Below are 22,714 nucleotides of genomic sequence, written 5' to 3'. Positions count from 1 at the left end.
GAATTTACAAGGATAATCTATGGTGCAATTTTCAAGTTTCTATCTCTCTCGGTTCTAGAGATATGAGCATTTGACTTCTTCAGTATATCAAAATTTTCAGGAAAAAAACCCTTAAATTCCAAAGCAAATTTCTTAGTTCTAAAATTTTTTTTGGAAAAATCCTGAAATACGTGTCTAACGAATTTACAAAGATAATCTATAGTCCGATTTTCAAGTTTCTATCTCTCTTGGTTCTGGAGATATAAGCATTTGTCTTCTTTCATATATCAAAATTTTCACGAAAAAAAACCCTTAACTTCCAAATCGAATTTCTTAATTCTAAAATTTTTTTTGGGAAAATCCTAAAATACGTGTCTAATGAATTTACAAGGAGAATCTATGGTCCAATTTTCAAGTTTTTATCTTTCTCGGTTCTAGAGATATGAGCATTTGTCTTCTTTAATATATCAAAATTTTCAGGAAAAAAAATCCTTAAGTTCCAAAGCAAATTTCTTAGTTTTAAACAATTTTTTGGAAAAATCCTAAAACACGTGTCCAACGAATTTACAAGGAGAATCTATGGTGCAATTTTCAAGTTTCTATCTCTCTCGGTTCTAGAGATATGAGCATTTGTCTTCTTCAATATATCAAAATTTTCAGGTAAAGAACCCCTTAACTTCTAAAGCAAATTTCTTAGTTCTAAAATTTTTTTTGGAAAAATCCTGAAACACGTGTCCAACGAATTTACAAGGAGAATCTATGGTGCAATTTTCAAGTTTCTATCTCTCTCAGCTCTAGAGATATGAGCATTTGACTTCTTCAGTATATCAAAATTTTCAGGAAAAAAACCCCTTAAATTCCAAAGCAAATTTCTTAGTTCTAAATTTTTTTTTGGAAAAATCCTGAAACACGTGTCCAACGAATTTACAAGGATAATCTATGGTGCAATTTTCAAGTTTCTATCTCTCTCGGTTCTAGAGATATGCGCATTTGACTTCTTCAGTATATCAAAACTTTCAGGAAAAAAAACCCTTAAATTCCAAAGCAAATTTCCTAGTTCTAAAATTTTTTTTGGAAAAATCCTGAAACACGTGTCCAACGAATTTACAAGGAGAATCTATGGTGCAATTTTCAAGTTTCTATCTCTCTCGGTTCTAGAGATATGAGTATTTGACTTTTTCAGTATATCAAAATTTTCAGGAAAAAAACCCCTTAAATTCCAAAGCAAATTTCTTAGTTCTAAAATTTTTTTTGGAAAAATCCTGAAATACATGTCTAACGAATTTATAAGGATAATCTATAGTCCGATTTTCAAGTTTCTATCTCTCTCGGTTCTGGAGATATGAGCATTTGTCTTCTTTCATATATCAAAATTTTCACGAAAAAAAACCCTTAACTTCCAAATCGAATTTCTTAATTCTTAAATTTTTTTTGAAAAAATCCTGAAATACGTGTCTAATGAATTTACAAGGAGAATCAATGGTCCAATTTTCAAGTTTCTATCTCTCTCGGTTCTAGAGATATGAGTATTTGACTTCTTCAGTATATCAAAATTTTCAGGAAAAAAACCCCTTAAATTCCAAAGCAAATTTCTTAGTTCTAAAATTTTTTTTGGAAAAATCCTGAAATACGTGTCTAACGAATTTATAAGGATAATCTATAGTCCGATTTTCAAGTTTCTATCTCTCTCGGTTCTGGAGATATGAGCATTTGTCTTCTTTCATATATCAAAATTTTCACGAAAAAAAACCCTTAAATTCCAAAGCAAATTTCTTAGTTCTAAAATTTTTTTTTGAAAAATCCTGAAATACGTGTCTAACGAATTTACAAGGATAATCTATGGTGCAATTTTCAAGTTTCTATCTCTCTCGGTTCTAGAGATATGAGCATTTGACTTCTTCAGTATATCAAAATTTTCAGGAAAAAAAACCCTTAAATTCCAAAGCAAATTTCTTAGTTCTAAAATTTTTTTTGGAAAAATCCTGAAACACGTGTTCAACGAATTTATAAGGAGAATCTATGGTGCAATTTTCAAGTTTCTATCTCTCTCGGTTCTAGAGATATGAGCATTTGACTTCTTCAGTATATCAAAATTTTCAGGAAAAAAACCCCTTAAGTTCCAAAGCAAATTTCTTAATTCTAAAATTTTTTTTGGAAAAATCCTGAAATACGTGTCTAACGAATTTACAAGGATAATCTATGGTGCAATTTTCAAGTTTCTATCTCTCTCGGTTCTAGAGATATGAGCATTTGTCTTCTTTCATATATCAACATTTTCAGGAAAAAAACGCCTTAAATTCCAAAGCGAATTTCTTAGTTCTAAAATTTTTTTTGGAAAAGTTCTAAAATATGTCTCCAACGAATTTACAAGAAGAATCTATGGTGCAATTTTCAAGTTTTTATCTCTCTCGGTTGTAGAGATATGAGCATTTGACTTCTTCAGTATATCAAAATTTTCAGGAAAAAAAACCCTTAAATTCCAAAGCAAATTTCTTAGTTCTAAAATTTTTTTTGGAAAAATCCTGAAACACGTGTCCAACGAATTTACAAGGAGAATCTATAGTGCAATTTTTAAGTTTCTATCTTTCTCGGTTCTAGAGATATGAGTATTTGACTTCTTCAGTATATCAAAATTTTCAGGAAAAAAACCCCTTAAATTCCAAAGCAAATTTCTTAGTTCTAAAATTTTTTTTGGAAAAATCCTGAAATACGTGTCTAACGAATTTATAAGGATAATCTATAGTCCGATTTTCAAGTTTCTATCTCTCTCGGTTCTGGAGATATGAGCATTTGTCTTCTTTCATATATCAAAATTTTCACGAAAAAAAACCCTTAAATTCCAAAGCAAATTTCTTAGTTCTAAAATTTTTTTTGGAAAAATCCTGAAACACGTATCCAACGAATTTACAAGGAGAATCTATGGTGCAATTTTCAAGTTTCTATCTCTCTCGGTTGTAGAGATATGAGCATTTGACTTCTTCAGTATATCAAAATTTTCAGGAAAAAAAACCCTTAAATTCCAAAGCAAATTTCTTAGTTCTAAAATTTTTTTTGGAAAAATCCTGAAATACGTGTCTAACGAATTTATAAGGATAATCTATAGTCCGATTTTCAAGTTTCTATCTCTCTCGGTTCTGGAGATATGAGCATTTGTCTTCTTTCATATATCAAAATTTTCACGAAAAAAAACCCTTAAATTCCAAAGCAAATTTCTTAGTTCTAAAATTTTTTTTGGAAAAATCCTGAAACACGTATCCAACGAATTTACAAGGAGAATCTATGGTGCAATTTTCAAGTTTCTATCTCTCTCGGTTGTAGAGATATGAGCATTTGACTTCTTCAGTATATCAAAATTTTCAGGAAAAAAAACCCTTAAATTCCAAAGCAAATTTCTTAGTTCTAAAATTTTTTTTGGAAAAATCCTGAAACACGTGTCCAACGAATTTACAAGGAGAATCTATAGTGCAATTTTTAAGTTTCTATCTTTCTCGGTTCTAGAGATATGAGTATTTGACTTCTTCAGTATATCAAAATTTTCAGGAAAAAAACCCCTTAAATTCCAAAGCAAATTTCTTAGTTCTAAAATTTTTTTTGGAAAAATCCTGAAATACGTGTCTAACGAATTTATAAGGATAATCTATAGTCCGATTTTCAAGTTTTTATCTCTCTCGGTTCTGGAGATATGAGCATTTGTCTTCTTTCATATATCAAAATTTTCACGAAAAAAAACCCTTAACTTCCAAAGCAAATTTCTTAGTTTTAAACAATTTTTTGGAAAAATCCTAAAACACGTGTCCAACGAATTTACAAGGAAAATCTATGGTCCAATTTTCAAGTTTCTATCTCTCTCGGTTCTAGAGATATGAGCATTTGTCTTCTTCAATATATCAAAATTTTCAGGAAAAGAACCCCTTAACTTCTAAAGCGAATTCCTTAGTTCTAAAATTTTTTTTGGAAAAATCCTAAAATACTTATCCAACGAATTTATAAGAAGAATTTATGGTTTAATTCTCAAGTTTCTATCTCTCTTAGTTACAGAGATATAAGCATTTTATCCTCACCATATCGAAATTTCCAGGACAAAAAAATCCTCAACTTCTAAGGCAAATTTCTTAATTTTTAATTTTTTTTTGGAAAAATCCTGAAGCACCTATTCAACGAATTTACAAGGAGAATCTATGGTCCAATTTTGAAGTTTCTATCTCTCTCGGTTGCAGAGATAGACATCGAATGCCTGTAGTTTATTATGATTTCCAGAGCGCTTTCGACAACATCAATGCAATAAAAAAAAATTAACAAAATAAAACTCTTAAAAACATACATATCTGTTTTATTACTATGACATACGTACATAAAAATAGTATTAAAAATTATAAGCTTATATATATAAAATATAACGTTTCTTGAATAAATACGTAAAATCTACTCGTGACAAAAGTCCAACGATATTAATTGTTACATTATTGGTTTCTCCCTAATTTATTAATATAAAAGTAATATATGTCTCTCTCGATCAATCTAAATTAAAAAATAAACAATACTAACAAGGAATATGTATAATAACATAAATCCTCATAAAATTATTGCTCGGACGACTTTTCCGCATTAGAATTCGCATTGAGATGCTCGTATCCGTTTTTATTGACCGAATTATCATTAACGTTAAGCAGTTTCATTTGGTGATAGATCAGCGGCACCGGAATCGTTGTTTGAGGGTCATCGTCGTTTGGTACTGTCCCATTAGAGAGCTGTTTAGCCCAGCTGTCCTATATATAAGTATAACATAACATGAGGCATTCAAAATGAAAAGAGGGTTTTAAATCGAGAAGTGCAAGAAGAAACGTCTGGAATGCAATTTACGCCTCAAAGTTAAGATTGTAGATGCAAAAGTGGTCTAAGTGCACCCAAAAATGAAATTTCTGAGAGAATGTTGGGTAAAAGTTTAGTCGACATTTTGGCGCCCAACACTTTGGGGCTAACCCACCAATAACACTTACGTCACATTATTGGTCATAAAGCAGTCAGAATAAAGTCTCGATTTACGAATTATGAATTTTAAAATTATTGATTGGTAAATAATTATTGATTTGTTGTTATTGGCACGGAAATATTTTTTTTTTGGCAAAGGCATAAAAAACTTTGAAATTTTTTTACTCTGAAAATATTAACTTAAATAAAATTTTTATAGAGGCATTTTCTATTGGGAATTAAAAACGCTCTTTTTTAAGATATTTCTTTTGAAAATCGGCTGAAAAATAACGAAACTATGGCGAATCCTTTTGACTTGTTTGAAATATTTTTTTTATTACAAGGGAACAAACATGTTTGAATTTTTTTATTCTAGAAATATTGAATTTATAGAAAATTTTGTTGACGCGTTTTTTATTTGGAATTAAAGTCACTGTTATATAAGACATATTTTTTAAAAATCGGTTGAAGAATAAGGAAATTATAGCAAAAAATCATTTTTATTTGGATAAATTTAAAAAATTAATTTAACGCAAAAACCATTAAATAAATAATTTTTTTTTAATACGTTATTTGTAGAATTAAAAATCCTTTCCTGCAAGCCATACTTCATAAAAATCGGTGAAAAATTAAGGAACTTATGACGGATTTTGTCTTTCATCTCGTACGTTGCTTAGGGCGACACCTAGGTAGGCACGTGAAAAGTTCGCACTAGCCGCTAGGAGGCCAGTTCAAATTTGAATATTGGCGCGAATTTGAAAATGATTGATTTGTAGAACTTTAAGATCACTCTTGTGTTAATTTTGTTATTATTTCCACCCCTGTAATAACGAAATAATTTTTGTCGTTGCAAAGGAACAAAAAAAACTTTGAAAAAATTTTACTCTAAAACTATTGAGTTTATAAAAAAATTTATAGATACGTTTTTTGTTTGAAATTAAAAACACTTTTTTACGAACCATATTTCATGAAAATCGGTGAAAAATTAAGGAACTTATGACGGATTTTCTTTTTAATCTCGTACGTTGCTTAGGGCGACACCTAGGTAGGCACGTGAAAAGTTCGCACTCGCCGCTAGAGGGCCAGTTTTAATTTAAATATTGGCGCGAATTTTAAAATGATTGATTTGTGACACTTTAAAATCACTGTTGTGTTAATTTTGTTATTATTTCCACGCCTGTAATAATTAAATAATTTTTTTCGTTGCAAAGGAACAAAAAAAACTTTGAAAAAATTTTACTCTAAAACTATTGAGTTTATAAAAAATTTTATAGATACATTTTTTGTTTGAAATTAAAAACACTTTCTTATGAACCATATTTCATTAAAATCGGTGAAAAATTAAGGAACTTATGACGGATTTTCTTTTTAATCTCGTACGTTGCTTAGGGCGACACCTAGGTAGGCACGTGAAAAGTTCGCACTAGCCGCTAGGAGGCCAGTTCAAATTTGAATATTGGCGCGAATTTGAAAATGATTAACTAGTGGAACTTTAAGATCACTGTTGTGTTAATTTTGTTATTATTTCCGCGCCTGTAATAATAAAATAATTTTTTACGTTGCAAAGGAACAAAAAAAACTTTGAAAAAATTTTACTCCAAAACCATTGAGTTTATAAAATATTTTATAGATACATTTTTTGTTTTAAATTAAAAGCACTTTCTTACGAACCATATTTCATGAAAATCGGTGAAAAATTAAGGAACTTATGACGGATTTTCTTTTTAATCTCGTACGTTGCTTAGGGCGACACCTAGGTAGGCACGTGATAAGTTCGCACTAGCCGCTAGAGGGCCAGTTTTAATTTAAATATTGGCGCGAATTTTAAAATGATTGATTTGTGACACTTTAAAATCACTGTTGTGTTAATTTTGTTATTATTTCCGCGCCTGTAATAATGAAATAATTTTTTTCGTTGCAAAGGAAAAAAAAAACTTTGAAAAAATTTTACTCTAAAACTATTGAGTTTATAAAAAAATTTATAGATACGTTTTTTGTTTGAAATTAAAAACACTTTCTTATGAACCATATTTCATGAAAATCGGTGAAAAATTAAGGAACTTATGACGGATTTTCTTTTTAATCTCGTACGTTGCTTAGGGCGACACCTAGGTCGGCACGTGATAAGTTCGCACTAGCCGCTAGAGGGCCAGTTTTAATTTAAATATTGGCGCGAATTTTAAAATGATTGATTTGTAGAACTTTAAAATCACTCTTGTGTTATTTTTTTTATTATTTCCGCGCCTGTAATAATTAAATAATTTTTTTCGTTGCAAAGGAACAAAAAAAACTTTGAAAAAATTTTACTCCAAAACCATTGAGTTTATAAAAAATTTTATAGATACATTTTTTGTTTGAAATTAAAACACTTTTCTACGAACCATATTTCATAAAAATCGGTGATAAATTAAGGAACTTATGACCAATTTTGTCAAAAACTAGTCACAAACTTTCTAAAAAAAACCTTCAAAGAGCAACTCCCGTTTACTTAGGCAACAAACTCAAGATGCACGTTTAAACTCTTACATGCTTCAGTCACGGGTAGATTGGCCAGCGAGATCTCCGGACTTAATGCCCCTAGATATTTTTCCAAAAGTACCTGAATTTAAACCAGAAATATTTTTGTTTCTGTATAAAATTGGGTTCGTTTATCCCCAATAACTCACCAATAGGTCAGTGAGCTGCACATTAAGCTGCTTCAAAAAAATCGTTAAAGAGTATGCCCTTGATTTGATGACGGACACGGCATTTTGTTGAGTCTGTTCCAAGTGAGCGGTCTGTAATTAAGAAATATCAATCAATAGAGTCTTTACATCTTTTACGGGGTCTTAATTCTCATGTTACCTTAACAACGGAGTTAGCCACCCTTAAAAACCGATTGACAAGGATGGCGATCGAGTGGGTGACCTTTTTGTTCACTTTGTGTGCCACCGTTCCGGTAAAATTGAGTAAATGGACGATCCGTCTGGCGGATTCCCTTGTCAGGAGGACGATCAGTTGCTCGACATTTTCCGGACGGGCCTGATTTTCCGGCTCGTCCTTACTTAAACTGGCCCACAGTTCTTTACCCTTCTGGAAAGCCAACACTGGATCTTTCGCCACCTGAAACAGAAAAAGGGAAGATGTTTAAATGTCTTTGTGCATCCAGAGATTTTACAGAAGTTTAATTAGAGAAATGCTGAAGATTTTTCCCGAAAATTGTACTATTTTCTGGACTCAGACAATCCAGAGTATCGTTGGTGTTAAGAGGAGGAAGGAACTCTCAGACGAGAGCTTTTAAAAAGCTCCAATTCTGGGTGAGATACTGTCCACCCAGTTTCAACATCCAATTTAATAACACTGTTTGTTTAATTAAATTTTATATAATTTTTTTATATAAATATTTAGTATAAAGACAGCGTTATTAGATTGGATATTACGGACGAAAAACAGTGATTTTTCCAAGGAATTTCTTACTGGTAAGCTGCTGGGGGTGGGTGGGGGGGTAAGGGTAGTTTTTATAAAAAACGAGTCTTTTGCAGAACATATATATCCAACATTTAATTTAAAAGCATTGTTTGTTTAATTGAATTTAATATAATTTTATAAATAAATATTTAGTATAAAAGTAGTGTAATTAGATTGGATATTACGGACGAAAAATAGTGATTTTTCAGAAGAATTTCTTACTGGTAAGCTGCTGGGGGTGGGTGGGGGGGGTAAGGGTAGTGTTTATAAAAAACGTGATTTTTGCAGAACATATATATCCAACATTCAATTTGATAGCTCTGTTTGTTTTATTAAATTTGATATAATTTTATATACAAATATTTAGTATAAAAATAGTGTAATTAAATTGTATATTACGGACGAAAAATAGTGATTTTTCATAATAATTTTTTACTGGTAAGCTTATGGGGGTGGGTGGGGGGTCAAGGGTAGTGTTTATAAAAAACGTGCTTTTTGCAGAACATATATATCCAACATCCAATTTGATAGCACTGTTTGTTTTATTAAATTTGATATAATTTTATATATAAATATTTAGTGTAAAAATAGTGTAATTAAATTGGATATTACGGATGAAAAACAGTGATTTTTCAAAATAATTTCTTACTGGTAAGCTGCTGGGGGTGGGTGGGGGGGGGGTAAGAGTAGTTTTAACGAAAAACGAGTTTTTTGCAGAACATATGTATATATCCAACATTTAATTTAATAGCACTCTTTGTTTCATTGAATTTGATATAATTTTATATACCGGGTGAATTATTGGCTTCCCTGTACATTTTATAGAAAAAATGTAAGATAACTTTTTGAAGAGACCAATCTGGCAAACCCTCGTGCAAAGTTTCAAAAAATTTTAATAAGCGAATCTTGAATTATTCAATTAAATGTAATTGCAAAATTACCAAATTTTCGGTTCAGGTAAAACCAAACGGGCACCAGTGAAATGAATATTGTCACTGACGTGAGGAAAAGTGTCAATAAATTAGTGACAGTCGATATTTGAGAACAAGTATGAATTATTTAATCGACGAAAAAAATAGCCATAATAGCCATATTCATTTTTACAGTAATGTTAACGTGTCTTACTTTGAATTTATGATTGTGAGATTGATAAAACGAAAAAAAAAGTTAAGGGTAGTGCTTTTAAAAAATTATTTTTTTACAGAAAATAATTGCCTCAAAAATTGACGTAAAATTAAGAATATAATTTATCTAAAGTAAAGCTGCATCTAAAAGTAAAATTTCAACTGCCTGGAAGAGTTTTTAATTATTTTCGTTGTTCGATGTTGGATATTTTACATTATTTATTTATTTTTAGACATTTTTACGGTTAAACATACCTTTGTTTGAAAAATTAGCTTCGTCGCTCCAAATTATACGGTTTAAAATGTTATCATTAGCTTCATATGCATTACGTAACCAGTTGCAAAAAGCAAGTCTTCTTTCGCTATCGCCAAGCAACAATGTTTGTACTGGTCGATACTTATATGGCACAAATTTGTGTTTCTTTAATACCCGCCAAATTGTTACTAAGCTCACACCGTAAGCTCTTAATAAATCTCTAGTTCAGTTTTCCATATGAGCTTCAAAATATGCCAAACTAGAAATTTCAACATCCTCGCTTACTATAAATTGGTTCCTTTAAAACACGTTTTCGTTACTTCTACATTTTCTGCAGAGAATTAAAAAAAGAGTCTGGAATCTCTGGCGGTACTCTTCTAGCGCTCTGTCACTATTTTTTCGACATACAAGGTAACATTCTAACATATCACATTTTTCAATATGCGTAAAAGGCATTTTACTAATTTAGATTTTACAAAAATCACAAACTTTGCTAACATGTAACTGTCAGTATTTCTTTATTTAATAAAATCTCTACGGCTACTGTCATTTTATTATTCAAACAATGATTTATTTGTTTTGCTCTCAAAAAGTTCAAGGCCAACTTGCCTAAATTTGACAAAATTATTAATATCGCTATAACTTTGTTATTTTTAGGCTTAGGCTATTAGTGTAAATAAACTTTTTTATTAAGAAAATTATTATCTTTTGATTTATGTAAAAACATACAGGGGATTCCATTTAACAAAAGTACATTTTTCACATTTTCTCGAAAACGCAATGTTCAATTTTTTTTCTGTTTTCACCATTTTAATCAACAGAAAAAATCCTACCAGTTTGCTAATTTAACCGACCCTGTATCTTAAATATTAACAAAGATACCAATAGTGCCGACTTAATCGGAGGCACCCTGTATATGTTCTGCAAAAAAAACCGTTTTTATGTTTTATATTATAAAAACCGTTATTAAAATAAAAAATGTTCTGTAATTAAAAAATAAATATGAAATGTTCTTAATTTTTTAATTACACTACTTTTATACTAAATATTTATATATAAAGTAATATCAAATTCAGTGAAACAAACAGTGCTATTAGATTAAATGTTGAATATATATATTCTGCAAAAAAAACGTTTTTTTTTTTAAATACTACCCTTACCCCCCACCCTCCCCACACTTTTACCCAGTAAGAAATTCTTCTGAAAAATCATTGTTTTTCGCCCTCAGCGGTGCTCAAAATGCGAGTATGTCGTACGTTCAAGTGCTTGTAAAACTACTTTTAGTACCCATATGATGTCCAAAAGTTTTTCAGATACGTATTGGCTTATTATCTTTTATATTTGAAAAATTCAACTCGTTAGCTACCTCTGTTCTTGAGATATCGCGAACCAATCGACTATTTGGCATTTTTCTCTTTGACAGCCTGTAACTCTATGCATAAAAGAAAAATTGCCAAAGCTTTAACGTCAGGGATTGCCTACATGTGCGGCCAATATTCCTGCCAAATTTCTTAAACTATAGAACGCGAGTTATTAATTTTTGGGGTACCGCAAGTATTTTTTCCAAGGCCTTATGTTGCTAAACCGTGCGTTGCATAAGGAAATCGTCCAAATAATAAAGAACTGGGAATACTGGATCCTTGACTTAATTGTTCTTTGTTCAATTTAATTCAAAGGTACAGGTGAGCATGTTTTCCTAAAATTGGGTGACAGGCAGCGCTTTTAGCATACCATGCTTATGCCAAACTTAATTGACTAGTGAAGTCGTTTGTTGCGGTAACTCTGCTGAATTAGACTGTTTAACCAAAGGAGTATCTTGGAAAATTGGTCTGCATAGTTTGAATATCTCTTTTTTCTGATGATCAATGTGCATATTGGAGTTGAAACTACCTAAGAGATCAAGAGAATTTAAATTTTAATATAATTATATATTATATAGGTATTAAGTACAAAAATAAATAGTGTAATTAAATTGGATATTACGGACGAAAAACAGTGATTTTTCAGGAGAATTTCTGACTGGTAAGCTGCTGGGGGTGGGTGGGGGGTAAGGGTAGAGTTTATAAAAAACGAGTTTTTTGCAGAACATATATATCCAACATCCAATTTAATAGCACTATTTGTTTTATTAAATTTGATATAATTTTATATACAAATATTTAGTATAAAAATAGTGTAATTAAATTGGATATTACGGATGAAAAACGGTGATTTTTCCAAGGAATTTCTTTTTGAAATCAAGGGTAGTGTTTATAAAAGACGAGTTTTTTGCAGAAGATATATGCCCAACATTTAATTTAATAGCACTGTTTGTTTAATTGAATTTAATATAATTTTATATATAAATATTTAGTGTAAAAAGGTCGTAATTAGATCGGATATTACGGACGAAAAATAGTGATTTTTCAAGAGAACTTCTTACTGGTAAGCTGTTGGGGGAGAGTGGGGGGGTAAGGGTAGTGGTTATGCAAAATGAATTTTTACAGAAAATAATTACCTCAAAAATTGACGTAGAATTAAGAATTTAATTTTTCTAACGCAAAGCTGCATCTAATCTTTATATATAAAATTATATCAAATTCAGTTAAACAAATAGTGCTATTAAATTGGATGTTGGATATATATGTTCTGCAAAAAACTCGTTTTTGTTAAAACTACCCTTAACCCCCCACCCACCCTCATTAGCTTACCAGTAAGAAATTCCTTGGAAATATCACTGTTTTTCGTCCGTAATATCCAATTTAATTACACTATTTTTGTACTAAACATTTATATATAAAATTATATTAAATTCAATTAAACAAACAGTGCTACTAAATTAAATGTTGGATATATATGTTCTGCAAAAGACTCGTTTTTTATAAACACTACCCTTGCACCCCCCACCCACCCCAGCAGCTTACCAGTAAGAAATTATTCTGAAAAATCACTGTTTTTCATCCATAATATACAATTTATTTACACTATCTATTTTTGTACTAAATACTTATATATAACATTATATTAAAATTTAAATAAACAAACAGTGTTATTAAACTGGATATTGGATATATATTTTCTGCAAAAAACACCGTTTATCGTCAACCACCCTTACCCCCCCACCCACCCCCAGCGGCTTACCAGTAACAAACTCTCCTGAAAAATCACTATTTTTCGTTCGTAATATCCAATTTAATTACACTATTTATTTTTGTACTTAATATTTATATACAAAATTATATTAAATTCAATTAAACAAAAAGTGCTATTAAATTAAATGTTGGATATATATGTTCTGCAAAAGACTCGTTTTTTATAAACACTACCCTTAGCCCCCCACCCACCCCACACTTTTACCCAGTAAAAAATTCTTCTGAAAAATCACCGTTTTTCGCCCTCAGTGGTGCTCAAAATGTGACTATATCAAGTTTAAGTGATTGTAAAAAATAGTTATAGTACCCAAATAGTTCCCAAAAGTTTTTCAGACATGCATTGTCTTATTGCCTTGTATCTTTTGAAAAATTCAACCCGCTAGCTATCTCCGTACCAGGGATATCGCGAACCAATCAACAATAAAACTAGTCGAGCTAGAGTTTCTAAACCTGGACAGTGGCGTGCGTTCAAGTGTCCTCTACAAGAAAGTCAAAAAATTTCCGAATCATTTATGACTAGTTTTTGAGCTATCGCTAGGTTTGTCCAGGAAGTCCTTATTGTAGCGGTAAAAAATAGATTATACGGCGGCCTTGAATTATGACCTAATTTTCCAATGAAACTAGCTGAGCTAGAGTGTCTAAATCTGGACAGTGGCGTGCGCTCAAATGTCCTCTAGAAGGAACTCTAAAAATTTCAAAAACATTTATGACTAGTTTTTGAGCTATCGCTAGGTTTGTCCAGAAAGTCCTTGTTACAGCGGTAAAAAATAATTAAAATAAGTAGTAGGATGTCCCGGAGTTGTTTCTAATCAGGCACCACTTACCAATTCAGCTACGTACACTAACACATGCACAGCTTCAGCACTTTGTTCCTTCAAAGCTCTCACTTCAGCTATTGTCCTCCTGGTCAGTCGCTTCTTCAGCTTCCTACCCAACCTATCAACGTGTTGTATGGTGTAAAGAGCCTTCTCGTCCGGTCCACCCGTTTTCTTATCAACTTCTGACAAATTTAATCGTTATTTTCATGTATAAGACCCATATAAAACCTACCATCCACTCCAGCATCCTGCTCGTCAGGTGGCAAATACTTATCCACGTATTTGTCAGCAACATCCAAAGCTCCATCAAGTTTATCCACTGCGAAAGCCGTGTACTTACTGGTCAAGACGCTGGTCCCTATTTGCTTTACCGAGTCAGCTCTCTTGAGCACTGGACTCACGATTCTGGTATTCACTGTCTCTTTTGCATACTGTTTTGTGTTCCAGTAAATCTAAAAAGTGATTAGAACGGATTATGATGAGCTTCAAATACTGGTGCTTACTGACCATTTGTGGGGGTAAGTGTATCGATGGTACCTTCTCCTCGACTAGATCGAGGGTTTTGCAAACGATCCGGTCTACTTGGGTCAGTGGTCCTTGGAAGAGGACCACCGCTGGTCCAGCGGTTTCCATTACGGAATAAATGGTGTTCTCCGCTTGATCCAGGGTCCAGTTGAACAAACTGTTTGAGCCCTATAATTTAGAAAGTTATTCATTAAATAACAATGAAAGTTAGTGGGTTTATACAGGTATAATGTGTGTATGGAATTTAATTGATTAAAAGTTTGTAAGTTTACTTGTGACTGACAGGGCGCATTTATTGGCCTGCTCGTTTACCAGATCTAACAGCGTGTGATTTTTTACTGTGGGGCTATTTTTACTGCGAAGGAACTTCTTGAGGTCATCGAAGGTTCTTGTGATTTAATTCGTGGGGTAATTCGAAGGTTATAAGCATTTCCTAGGATATAAATGTCTCAAAAAGTTAAAGTTTTACATGGTACAAAGGCCTGGAATAAGAATCATAAATTGTTATTTTTTTCCAGGCATTTTAGGTTATTTTTCAAGCATTCCCAGATGTGAAATGCCTGAAAAAGTCAAAGTTTTCCGTCCGTAGGCATATAAGGCACATATTTTAAGTCATAAGTCCAAAAGTTTCTAACAGATTTTAAAATAGTCTTTAGCATTCGCTGGACCCATGTTTCACCTTTAATTTAAGGTACAAAACGTTTTGCTAGGTTAAGAATTATTGAAGTTATCCTAAGTCATCGAGACCCATCTCCAAGGATACTAATGTCTTTTGAATAACAAGGGCAGACCTTTTGCCTCCTAATTCGAAAAATTTTTAAGCGATCTTAAGATGGTCTTCAGTATTCGCTGAACAAATGTTGCACCTTCAATTTAAAGTATAAAACGTCTTCCTAAGTTGAAAATTTCTGAACTTATCCTAAGTCATCGAGACCCACCTCCATAAACACTAATGTCTCTCGAATGACATGGGCAGACATTTTGCTTCCTAAGTCTAAAAGTTTTTAAGCAATCTTAAGATGGTCTTCAGTATTCGCTAAACAAATATTTCACCTTAAATTTAAGGTATAAAACGTCTTTCTAAGTTAAAAATTCCTGGACTTATCCTAAGTCATCGAGACCCACTTCCATGGATTTAATGCCTCTTGACGGGTATAGGCAGACATTTTGCCTCATAAGTCCAAAAGTTTTTAACACATTTTAAAATGGTTTTCAGCATTCGCTGGACTAATCTTTTGCCTTAAATCTAAGGTACAAAACGTCTTCCTAAGTTAAGAATTCCTGGACTTATCTTAAGTCATCGAGACCCACCTCCATAAATTCAATGCCTCTTGACTGGTATAGGCAGACATTTTGCTTCATAAGTCCAAAAGTTTCTAAGCGATTTTAAAATGGTCTTCAGCATTCGCTGGACAGATGCTTCACCTTCAATTTAAGTTATAAAAGGTTTTTCTAAGTTGAAAATTTCTTGACTTATCCCAAGTCATCGAGACCTACTTCCATGGATTCAATGTCTCTTAACTGATATGGCTAGACATTTTGCCTCATAAGTCCAAAAGTTTTTAAGCGATTTTAAGACGGTTTTCAGTATTCGCTGCATCAATGCTTCACCTTAAATTTAAGATATAAAAAGTCTTCCTAAGTTAAGAATTCCTCGACTTATCTTAAGTCATCGAGACCTACTTCCATGGATTCAATGTCTCTTAACTGATATGGCTAGACATTTTGCCTCATAAGTCCAAAAGTTTTTAAGCGATTATAAGACGGTTTTCAGTATTCGCTGCATCAATGCTTCACCTTAAATTTAAGATATAAAAAGTCTTTCTAAGTTAAGAATTCCTGGACTTATCTTAAGTCATCGAGACCCACTTCCATGGATTCAATGCCTCTTGACTGGTATAGGCAGACATTTTGCCTCATAAGTCCTAAAGTTTTTAACATATTTTAAAATAGTTTTCAGCGTTCGCTGGACTAATGTTTCACCTTTAATGCAAGGTACAAAGCGTTTTGCTAGGTTAGGAATTCTTGGACTTATTCTAAGTCATCCAGACCCACTTCCATGGATTTAATGTCTCTTAACTGGTATGGCAAGACATTTTGCCTCATAAGTCCTAAAGTTTTTAAGCGATTTTAAGGTGGTCTTCAGCATTCGCTGGACAAATGTTTCACCTTAAATTTAAGGTACAAAACGTCTTTCTAAGTTAAAAATTTCTGGACTTATCCTAAGTCATCCAGACCCACTTCCATGGATTCAATGTCTCTTAACTGGTATGGGTAGACATTTTGCCTCATAAGTCCTAAAGTTTTTAAGCGATTTTAAGATGGTCTTCAGTATTCGCTGCACAAATGCTTCACCGTCAATTTAAGGTATAAAACGTCTTCCTAAGTTAAGAATTCCTGGATTTATCTTGAGTCATCCAGACTCACTTCCATGGTTTCAATGCCTCTTGACTGGTCTAGGCAGACATTTTGCCTCATAAGTCCTAAAGTTTTTAACATATTTTAAAATAGTTTTCAGCGTTCGCTGGACTAATGTTTCGCCTTTAATTCAAGGTACAAAGCGTTTTGCTAGGTTAGGAATTCTTGGACTTATCCTAAGTCATCGAGACCCACTTCCATGGATTCAATGTCTCTTGACTGGTATAGGCATACATTTTGCCTCATAAGTCCTAAAGTTTTTAACATATTTTAAAATAGTTTTCAGCGTTCGCTGGACTAATATTTCGCCTTTAATTCAAGGTACAAAGCGTTTTACTAGGTTAGGAATTCTTGGACTTATCCTAAGTCATCGAGACCCACTTGCATGGATTCAATGTCTCTTAACTGGTATGGGTAGACATTTTGCCTCCTAATTCTAAAAATTTTTAAGCGATTTTAAGATGACCTTCAGCATTCGCTGGACAAATGCTTCACCGTTAATTTAAGGTATAAAACGTCTTCCTAAGTTAAAAATTCCTGGACTTATCCTAAGTCATCGAGACTCACTTCCATGGATTCGATGTCTCTTAACTGGTATGGCTAGACATTTTGCCTCATAAATCCTAAAGTTTTTAAGCGATTTTAAGACGGTCTTCAGTATTCGCTGGACAAATGCTTCACCGTCAATTTAAGGTATAAAACGTCTTCCTAAGTTAAGAATTCCTGGATTTATCTTGAGTCATCCAGACCCACTTCCATGGTTTCAATGCCTCTTGACTGGTCTAGGCAGACATTTTGCCTCATAAGTCCTAAAGTTTTTAACATATTTTAAAATAGTTTTCAGCGTTCGCTGGACTAATGTTTCGCCTTTAATTCAAGGTACAAAGCGTTTTGCTAGGTTAGGAATTCTTGGACTTATCCTAAGTCATCGAGACCCACTTCCATGGATTCAATGCCTCTTGACTGGTCTAGGCAGACATTTTGCCTCATAAGTCCTAAAGTTTTTAACATATTTTAAAATAGTTTTCAGCGTTCGCTGGACTAATGTTTCGCCTTTAATTCAAGGTACAAAGCGTTTTGCTAGGTTAGGAATTCTTGGACTTATCCTAAGTCATCGAGACCCACCTCCATGGATTCAATGCCTCTTGACGGGCATAGGCAGATATTTTGCCTTATAAGTCCAAAAGTTTTTAAGCGATTTTAAAATAGTTTTCATTATTCGCTGGACTAATGTTCCACCTCCAATTTAAGGCACAAAACGTTTTTCTAACTTGAGGATTCCTGGACTTATCTGAAGTTATCGAGACACACCAAATATATTTTTATAATTCGTACTACAAACATGAAAAATTTAATTCATTTGAGACATTTAAGGCCTATAAAAATGATTTTTTTTCAAGCATTTAACGTTAGTTCTCTATTAGAAACACCAAATAAAAAATCAACAATTTCCAGACTACGAATGCCTGGACGAAACCATGAAATCCCTTATTATCTCCAAACATTCATTTATAGTAAAAAATGTTGGCTCTGAAATTGGCAAAAATTCAAGGAGGTGTGACGCGCGGGCGGCACACGTGGCCTGGCAGGAAAGCCTCTATCAGTTACACTCGTTTGCCTCTAATATTTTTAGATTACAAATGGCTGAAAATGTCAAATATTTATATAATACAAATGCCTGGAATGAGAATCATAAATTGCTTAATTTTTCCAGGTATTTCAGGTTATTTTTCAAGCATTTCCAGGTGTGAAATGCCTGAAAAAGTCAAAGTTTTACTTGATACAAATGCCTGGAATAAAAATAATTAATTCTTTCCAGGTATTCAAGAAATTTAAAAAAAGGAGTTTCAAAGCACTTCCAGGTTGCAAATGATTAAAAAAAAAATAAAAAATAATCAATTTTGTCCGTAATTTAGTAAAAATAAGAAAAAATGAAGTTAACCTCTATATTTTATCTTTAATTTTAGTTAAAAAACGTCTTTCTAAGTTGACAATTCCTGGCTATATCCTTAGTCATCAAGTAACACTTCCATAGACCTTAATGTCTCTCAACTGGTATATAAGGCACATATTTTGAGTCATAAGTCCCAGAGTTTCAAATGGATTTTAAAATAGTTTTTAGCATTCGCTGGACCCATATTTCACCTTTAGTTTAAGGTACAAAATGTTTTGCTAGGTTAAGAATTGTTGGAGTTATCCTAAGTCATCGAGACCCACCTCCATAGACACTAATGTCTCTTGACTGGTATGGGCTGACATTTTGCCTCCTAACTCCAAAAGTTTTTGAGCGATTTTAAGATGGTCTCCAGTATTCGCTGAACAAATGTTTCACCTTTAATTTAAGGTATCAAACGTCTTCCTAAGTGAAGAATTCCTGGACTTATCCAAAGTCATCGAGACCCACCTCCATGGATTCAATGCCTCTTGACGGGTATAGGCAGATATTTTGCCTCATAAGTCCAAAAGTTTTTAACACATTTTAAAATAGTTTACAGTATTCGCTGTATTAAAGTTTCAACTTTAATTTAAGTTATAAAGCATCTTTGTAAGTTAAGAATTCCTGGACTTATCCTAAGTCATCGAGACCCACCTCCATGGATATTAATATCTCTTGACTGGTATGGCCAGACATTTTGCCTCATAAGTCCAAAAGTTTTTAAGCGATTTTAAGACGGTCTTCAGTATTCGCTGCACCAATGCTTTACCTTGAATTTAAGGTATGAAAAGTCTTCCTAAGTTAAGAATTCCTGGACTTATCTTAAGTCATCGAGACCCACTTCCATGGATTCAATGCCTCTTGACTGGTATAGGCAGACATTTTGCATTATAAGTCCAAAGGTTTTTAGGCGATTTTAAGATGTTCTTAAGCATTCGCTGGAATAATCTTTCGCCTTAAACCTAAGATATAAAACGTCTTCCTAAGTTAAGAATTCCTGGATTTATCTTGAGTCATCGAAACCCACCTCCATGGTTTCAATGCCTCTTGACTGGTATAGGTAGACATTTTGCCTCATAAGTCCTAAAGTTTTTAAGCGATTTTAAGATGGTCTTCAGTATTCGCTGGACTAATGTTTCACCTTTAATTCAAGGTACAAAACGTTTTATTAGGTTAGGAATTTTTGGACTTATCTTAAGACAACGAGACCCACTTCCATGGATTCAATGTCTCTTAACTGGTATGGCTAGACATTTTGCCTCACAAGTCCAAAAGTTTTTAAGCGATTTTAAGGTGGTCTTCCGCATTCGCTGGACAAATGCTTCACCTTAAATTTAAGGTACAAAACGTCCTTCTAAGTTAAAAATTTCTGGACTTATCCTAAGTCATCGAGACCCACTTCCATGGATTCGATGTCTCTTAACTGGTATGGCAAGACATTTTGCCTCATAAGTCCAAAAGTTTTTAAGCTATTTTAAGACGGTCTGCAGTATTCGCTGCACCAATGCTTCACCTTGAATTTAAGGTATGAAAAGTCTTCCTAAGTTAAGAATTCCTGGACTTATCTTAAGTCATCGAGACCCACTTCCATGGATTCAATGCCTCTTGACTGGTATAGGCAGACATTTTGCCTCATAAGTCCTAAAGTTTTTAACATATTTTAAAATAGTTTTCAGCGTTCGCTGGACTAATGTTTCACCTTTAATGCAAGGTACAAAGCGTTTTGCTAGGTTAGGAATTCTTGGACTTATCCTAAGTCATCCAGACCCACTTCCATGGATTCAATGTCTCTTAACTGGTATGGGTAGACATTTTGCCTCATAAGTCCTAAAGTTTTTAAGCGATTTTAAGGTGGTCTTCAGCATTCGCTGGACAAATGTTTCACCTTAAATTTAAGGTACAAAACGTCTTTCTAAGTTAAAAATTTCTGGACTTATCCTAAGTCATCGAGACCCACTTCCATGGATTCGATGTCTCTTAACTGGTATGGCAAGACATTTTGCCTCATAAGTCCAAAAGTTTTTAAGCGATTTTAAGACAGTCTTCAGTATTCGCTGTACCAATGCTTTACCTTGAATTTAAGGTATGAAAAGTTTTCCTAAGTTAAGAATTCCTGGACTTATCTTAAGTCATCGAGACCCACTTCCATGGACACTAATGTCTCTTGACTGGTATAGGCAGACATTTTGCCTCATAAGTCCTAAAGTTTTTAACATATTTTAAAATAGTCTTCAGCATTCCCTGCATCAATGTTCCACCTTCAATTTAAGGTACAAAACGTCTTTCTAAGTTAAGAATTCCGGGACTTATCCGAAGTTATCGAGACACTCTGATAGATACCTCAAATAAAAAATCAACAATTTCCAGACTACGAATGCCTGGACAAAACCATGAAATCCCTTATTATGTTCAAGCACTCATTCAACGTAAAAAATGTTGGCTTTTGGAGGCGTGACACTCGGGCGGCACACGTGGCCCGGCAGGAAAACCCTTGTGCCTCTGATTGCTCAATCATACTTCAAAAGATTGCACATCTCCTTCATTTAGACAACTTAATATAAACCTGCATACTAATGACAAAGAAAACGATAGAGGCACTTTCAGACCTCTCAGATGCTTCCGACACAGTTCACCGAACAACTGGTCTTCGCAGATGACACCTATTTCACATAATCACCTTGAACTCACCTTGATTTTCTTGTAAACGTTCTCCGCATACCCCAGTCCGGTTTCAACGATCGGCAGGTTTGAAATGCGACTGACCGACTCCAGTTCCGGCATGTTAAGGGTCCTGCGTTTGGTCTGAACCACTGAAACAAAAATTTTGAAAAATTAACGTTAAAGAGCGCACAATATGCCGACGATACCTATAATATACTCGGCTATTAAATCCGGATAATCTTCCGGCAATAGATCGTTGTTATTTAAAAATCTCATTTTAGGACAGTCTATGTGCGTGCACGTTACGAGAATAAATGACGATATTTAATTGTAGTAATTTTTATTCCATTAAATGCCGCTTAACTACCGTCGATGTTTTACAAGCAAATTGCATTAATTAAACTCGACTTAACGAGTCTACAGTACATCGAGTAATTAGTCCCCCATAAAACCCTTAAACAAATATAAAAATCTCGTGAGGATAAGCTGATAATCATAATCATCCCTCTCTCTTCCTCTCTCATTACTCTGAGTCTAACTCTCCTTTGGAGATGTAGAGACGAGAACCCAAGTGTCCAAACGGACTAGAATCACTCAATTAAATTCTACTGACTAATCGTCTATCGATCTCAATGTCTGTTCACTAAACTATGTGTGAACTTGCATAGAGACCAATCACAATGAGTTCTTTTAGTTGAGAGCTTGACTTTTGATGGTCAAACGTCCTGGAATTGATAAACTGACTTAATTTGTCATGAATTTATTGTTATAGAACTGTGAGAGATCACGCTGTCAAATCATTGAGAGTTTGACTCTTGTTTTAGGTACTCCTGGAATAAAAATGTCAATATCTTGAGTTTTTGTGAATGGATTTTAGTGTTTTTTTTTAAATGCTAAAAAAGGCTTTGGGCTAGTTCATGAATTAATAATTTTGAAATTTCGATTGGTAGATTTCGAGATATTTACTTGCCAATAGGAGACAAATTGTTTTGCTTCTTACAGGCGCTCTTGGAACGAAAATTCTATTATCTTGACTTTTTGGGCATCGATTTTGGTTATTTTTTCAAAAAAGACTAATAGAATCTTCAGGCTAGTCCATAAATTAATAATTTCTGAATTTTGACTACCAGAACTCAAGATATTTACTTGGCAATAAGAGACAAAATTTTTTGTTCCTTACAGGCACTCCTAGACAAAGAATTTCAATATCCTGACTTCTAATCAACAGATTTTAGCGATTTTTTCAAAAAAGACTACAGAAGACTTCAGACTAGTCCACAAATCAATAATTTCTAAATTTTAATCACCAGAATCTAAGATCTTTACTTGGCAAATAGAGACAAATCTTTTTGTTCTTTACAGGAACTCCTGGAATATAAATTCCATTATCTTGACTTTTTGAGCATCGATTTTAGTAATTTTTTCAAAAATGACTACAAAAGTCTTCAGAC

At 33.0% G+C, this 22,714-nt stretch overlaps 1 protein-coding gene across 2 annotated transcripts in view; it reads right to left on the bottom strand.

Annotated features, from left to right (window-relative positions):
• Window positions 1-4,293: 4,293 nt before the first annotated feature.
• LOC126747982 (lipid storage droplets surface-binding protein 1-like) overlaps window positions 4,294-22,714 on the bottom strand; it is a 39,485-nt gene continuing 21,064 nt past the window's right edge. Inside the window, exons 3-9 of one of the 2 annotated variants that reach the window (XM_050456972.1) lie at window positions 21,291-21,412; window positions 14,231-14,416; window positions 13,956-14,175; window positions 13,730-13,902; window positions 7,792-8,049; window positions 7,614-7,724; window positions 4,294-4,745 (exon numbers count right to left, since the gene is read on the bottom strand). In XM_050456972.1, coding sequence (XP_050312929.1) covers window positions 4,560-4,745; window positions 7,614-7,724; window positions 7,792-8,049; window positions 13,730-13,902; window positions 13,956-14,175; window positions 14,231-14,416; window positions 21,291-21,412 — 1,256 coding nt within the window. In that variant the 3' untranslated portion in view covers window positions 4,294-4,559. Of the gene's footprint in view, window positions 4,746-7,613; window positions 7,725-7,791; window positions 8,050-13,729; window positions 13,906-13,955; window positions 14,176-14,230; window positions 14,417-21,290; window positions 21,413-22,714 lie in introns of both variants that reach the window. The other variant, XM_050456971.1, reaches the window with a different exon arrangement.

This window comes from Anthonomus grandis, chromosome 20, assembly GCF_022605725.1.
Source record: "Anthonomus grandis grandis chromosome 20, icAntGran1.3, whole genome shotgun sequence".
Classification (NCBI taxonomy): domain Eukaryota; kingdom Metazoa; phylum Arthropoda; class Insecta; order Coleoptera; family Curculionidae; genus Anthonomus; species Anthonomus grandis.
This window is presented reverse-complemented; position numbering and strand designations above follow the sequence as displayed.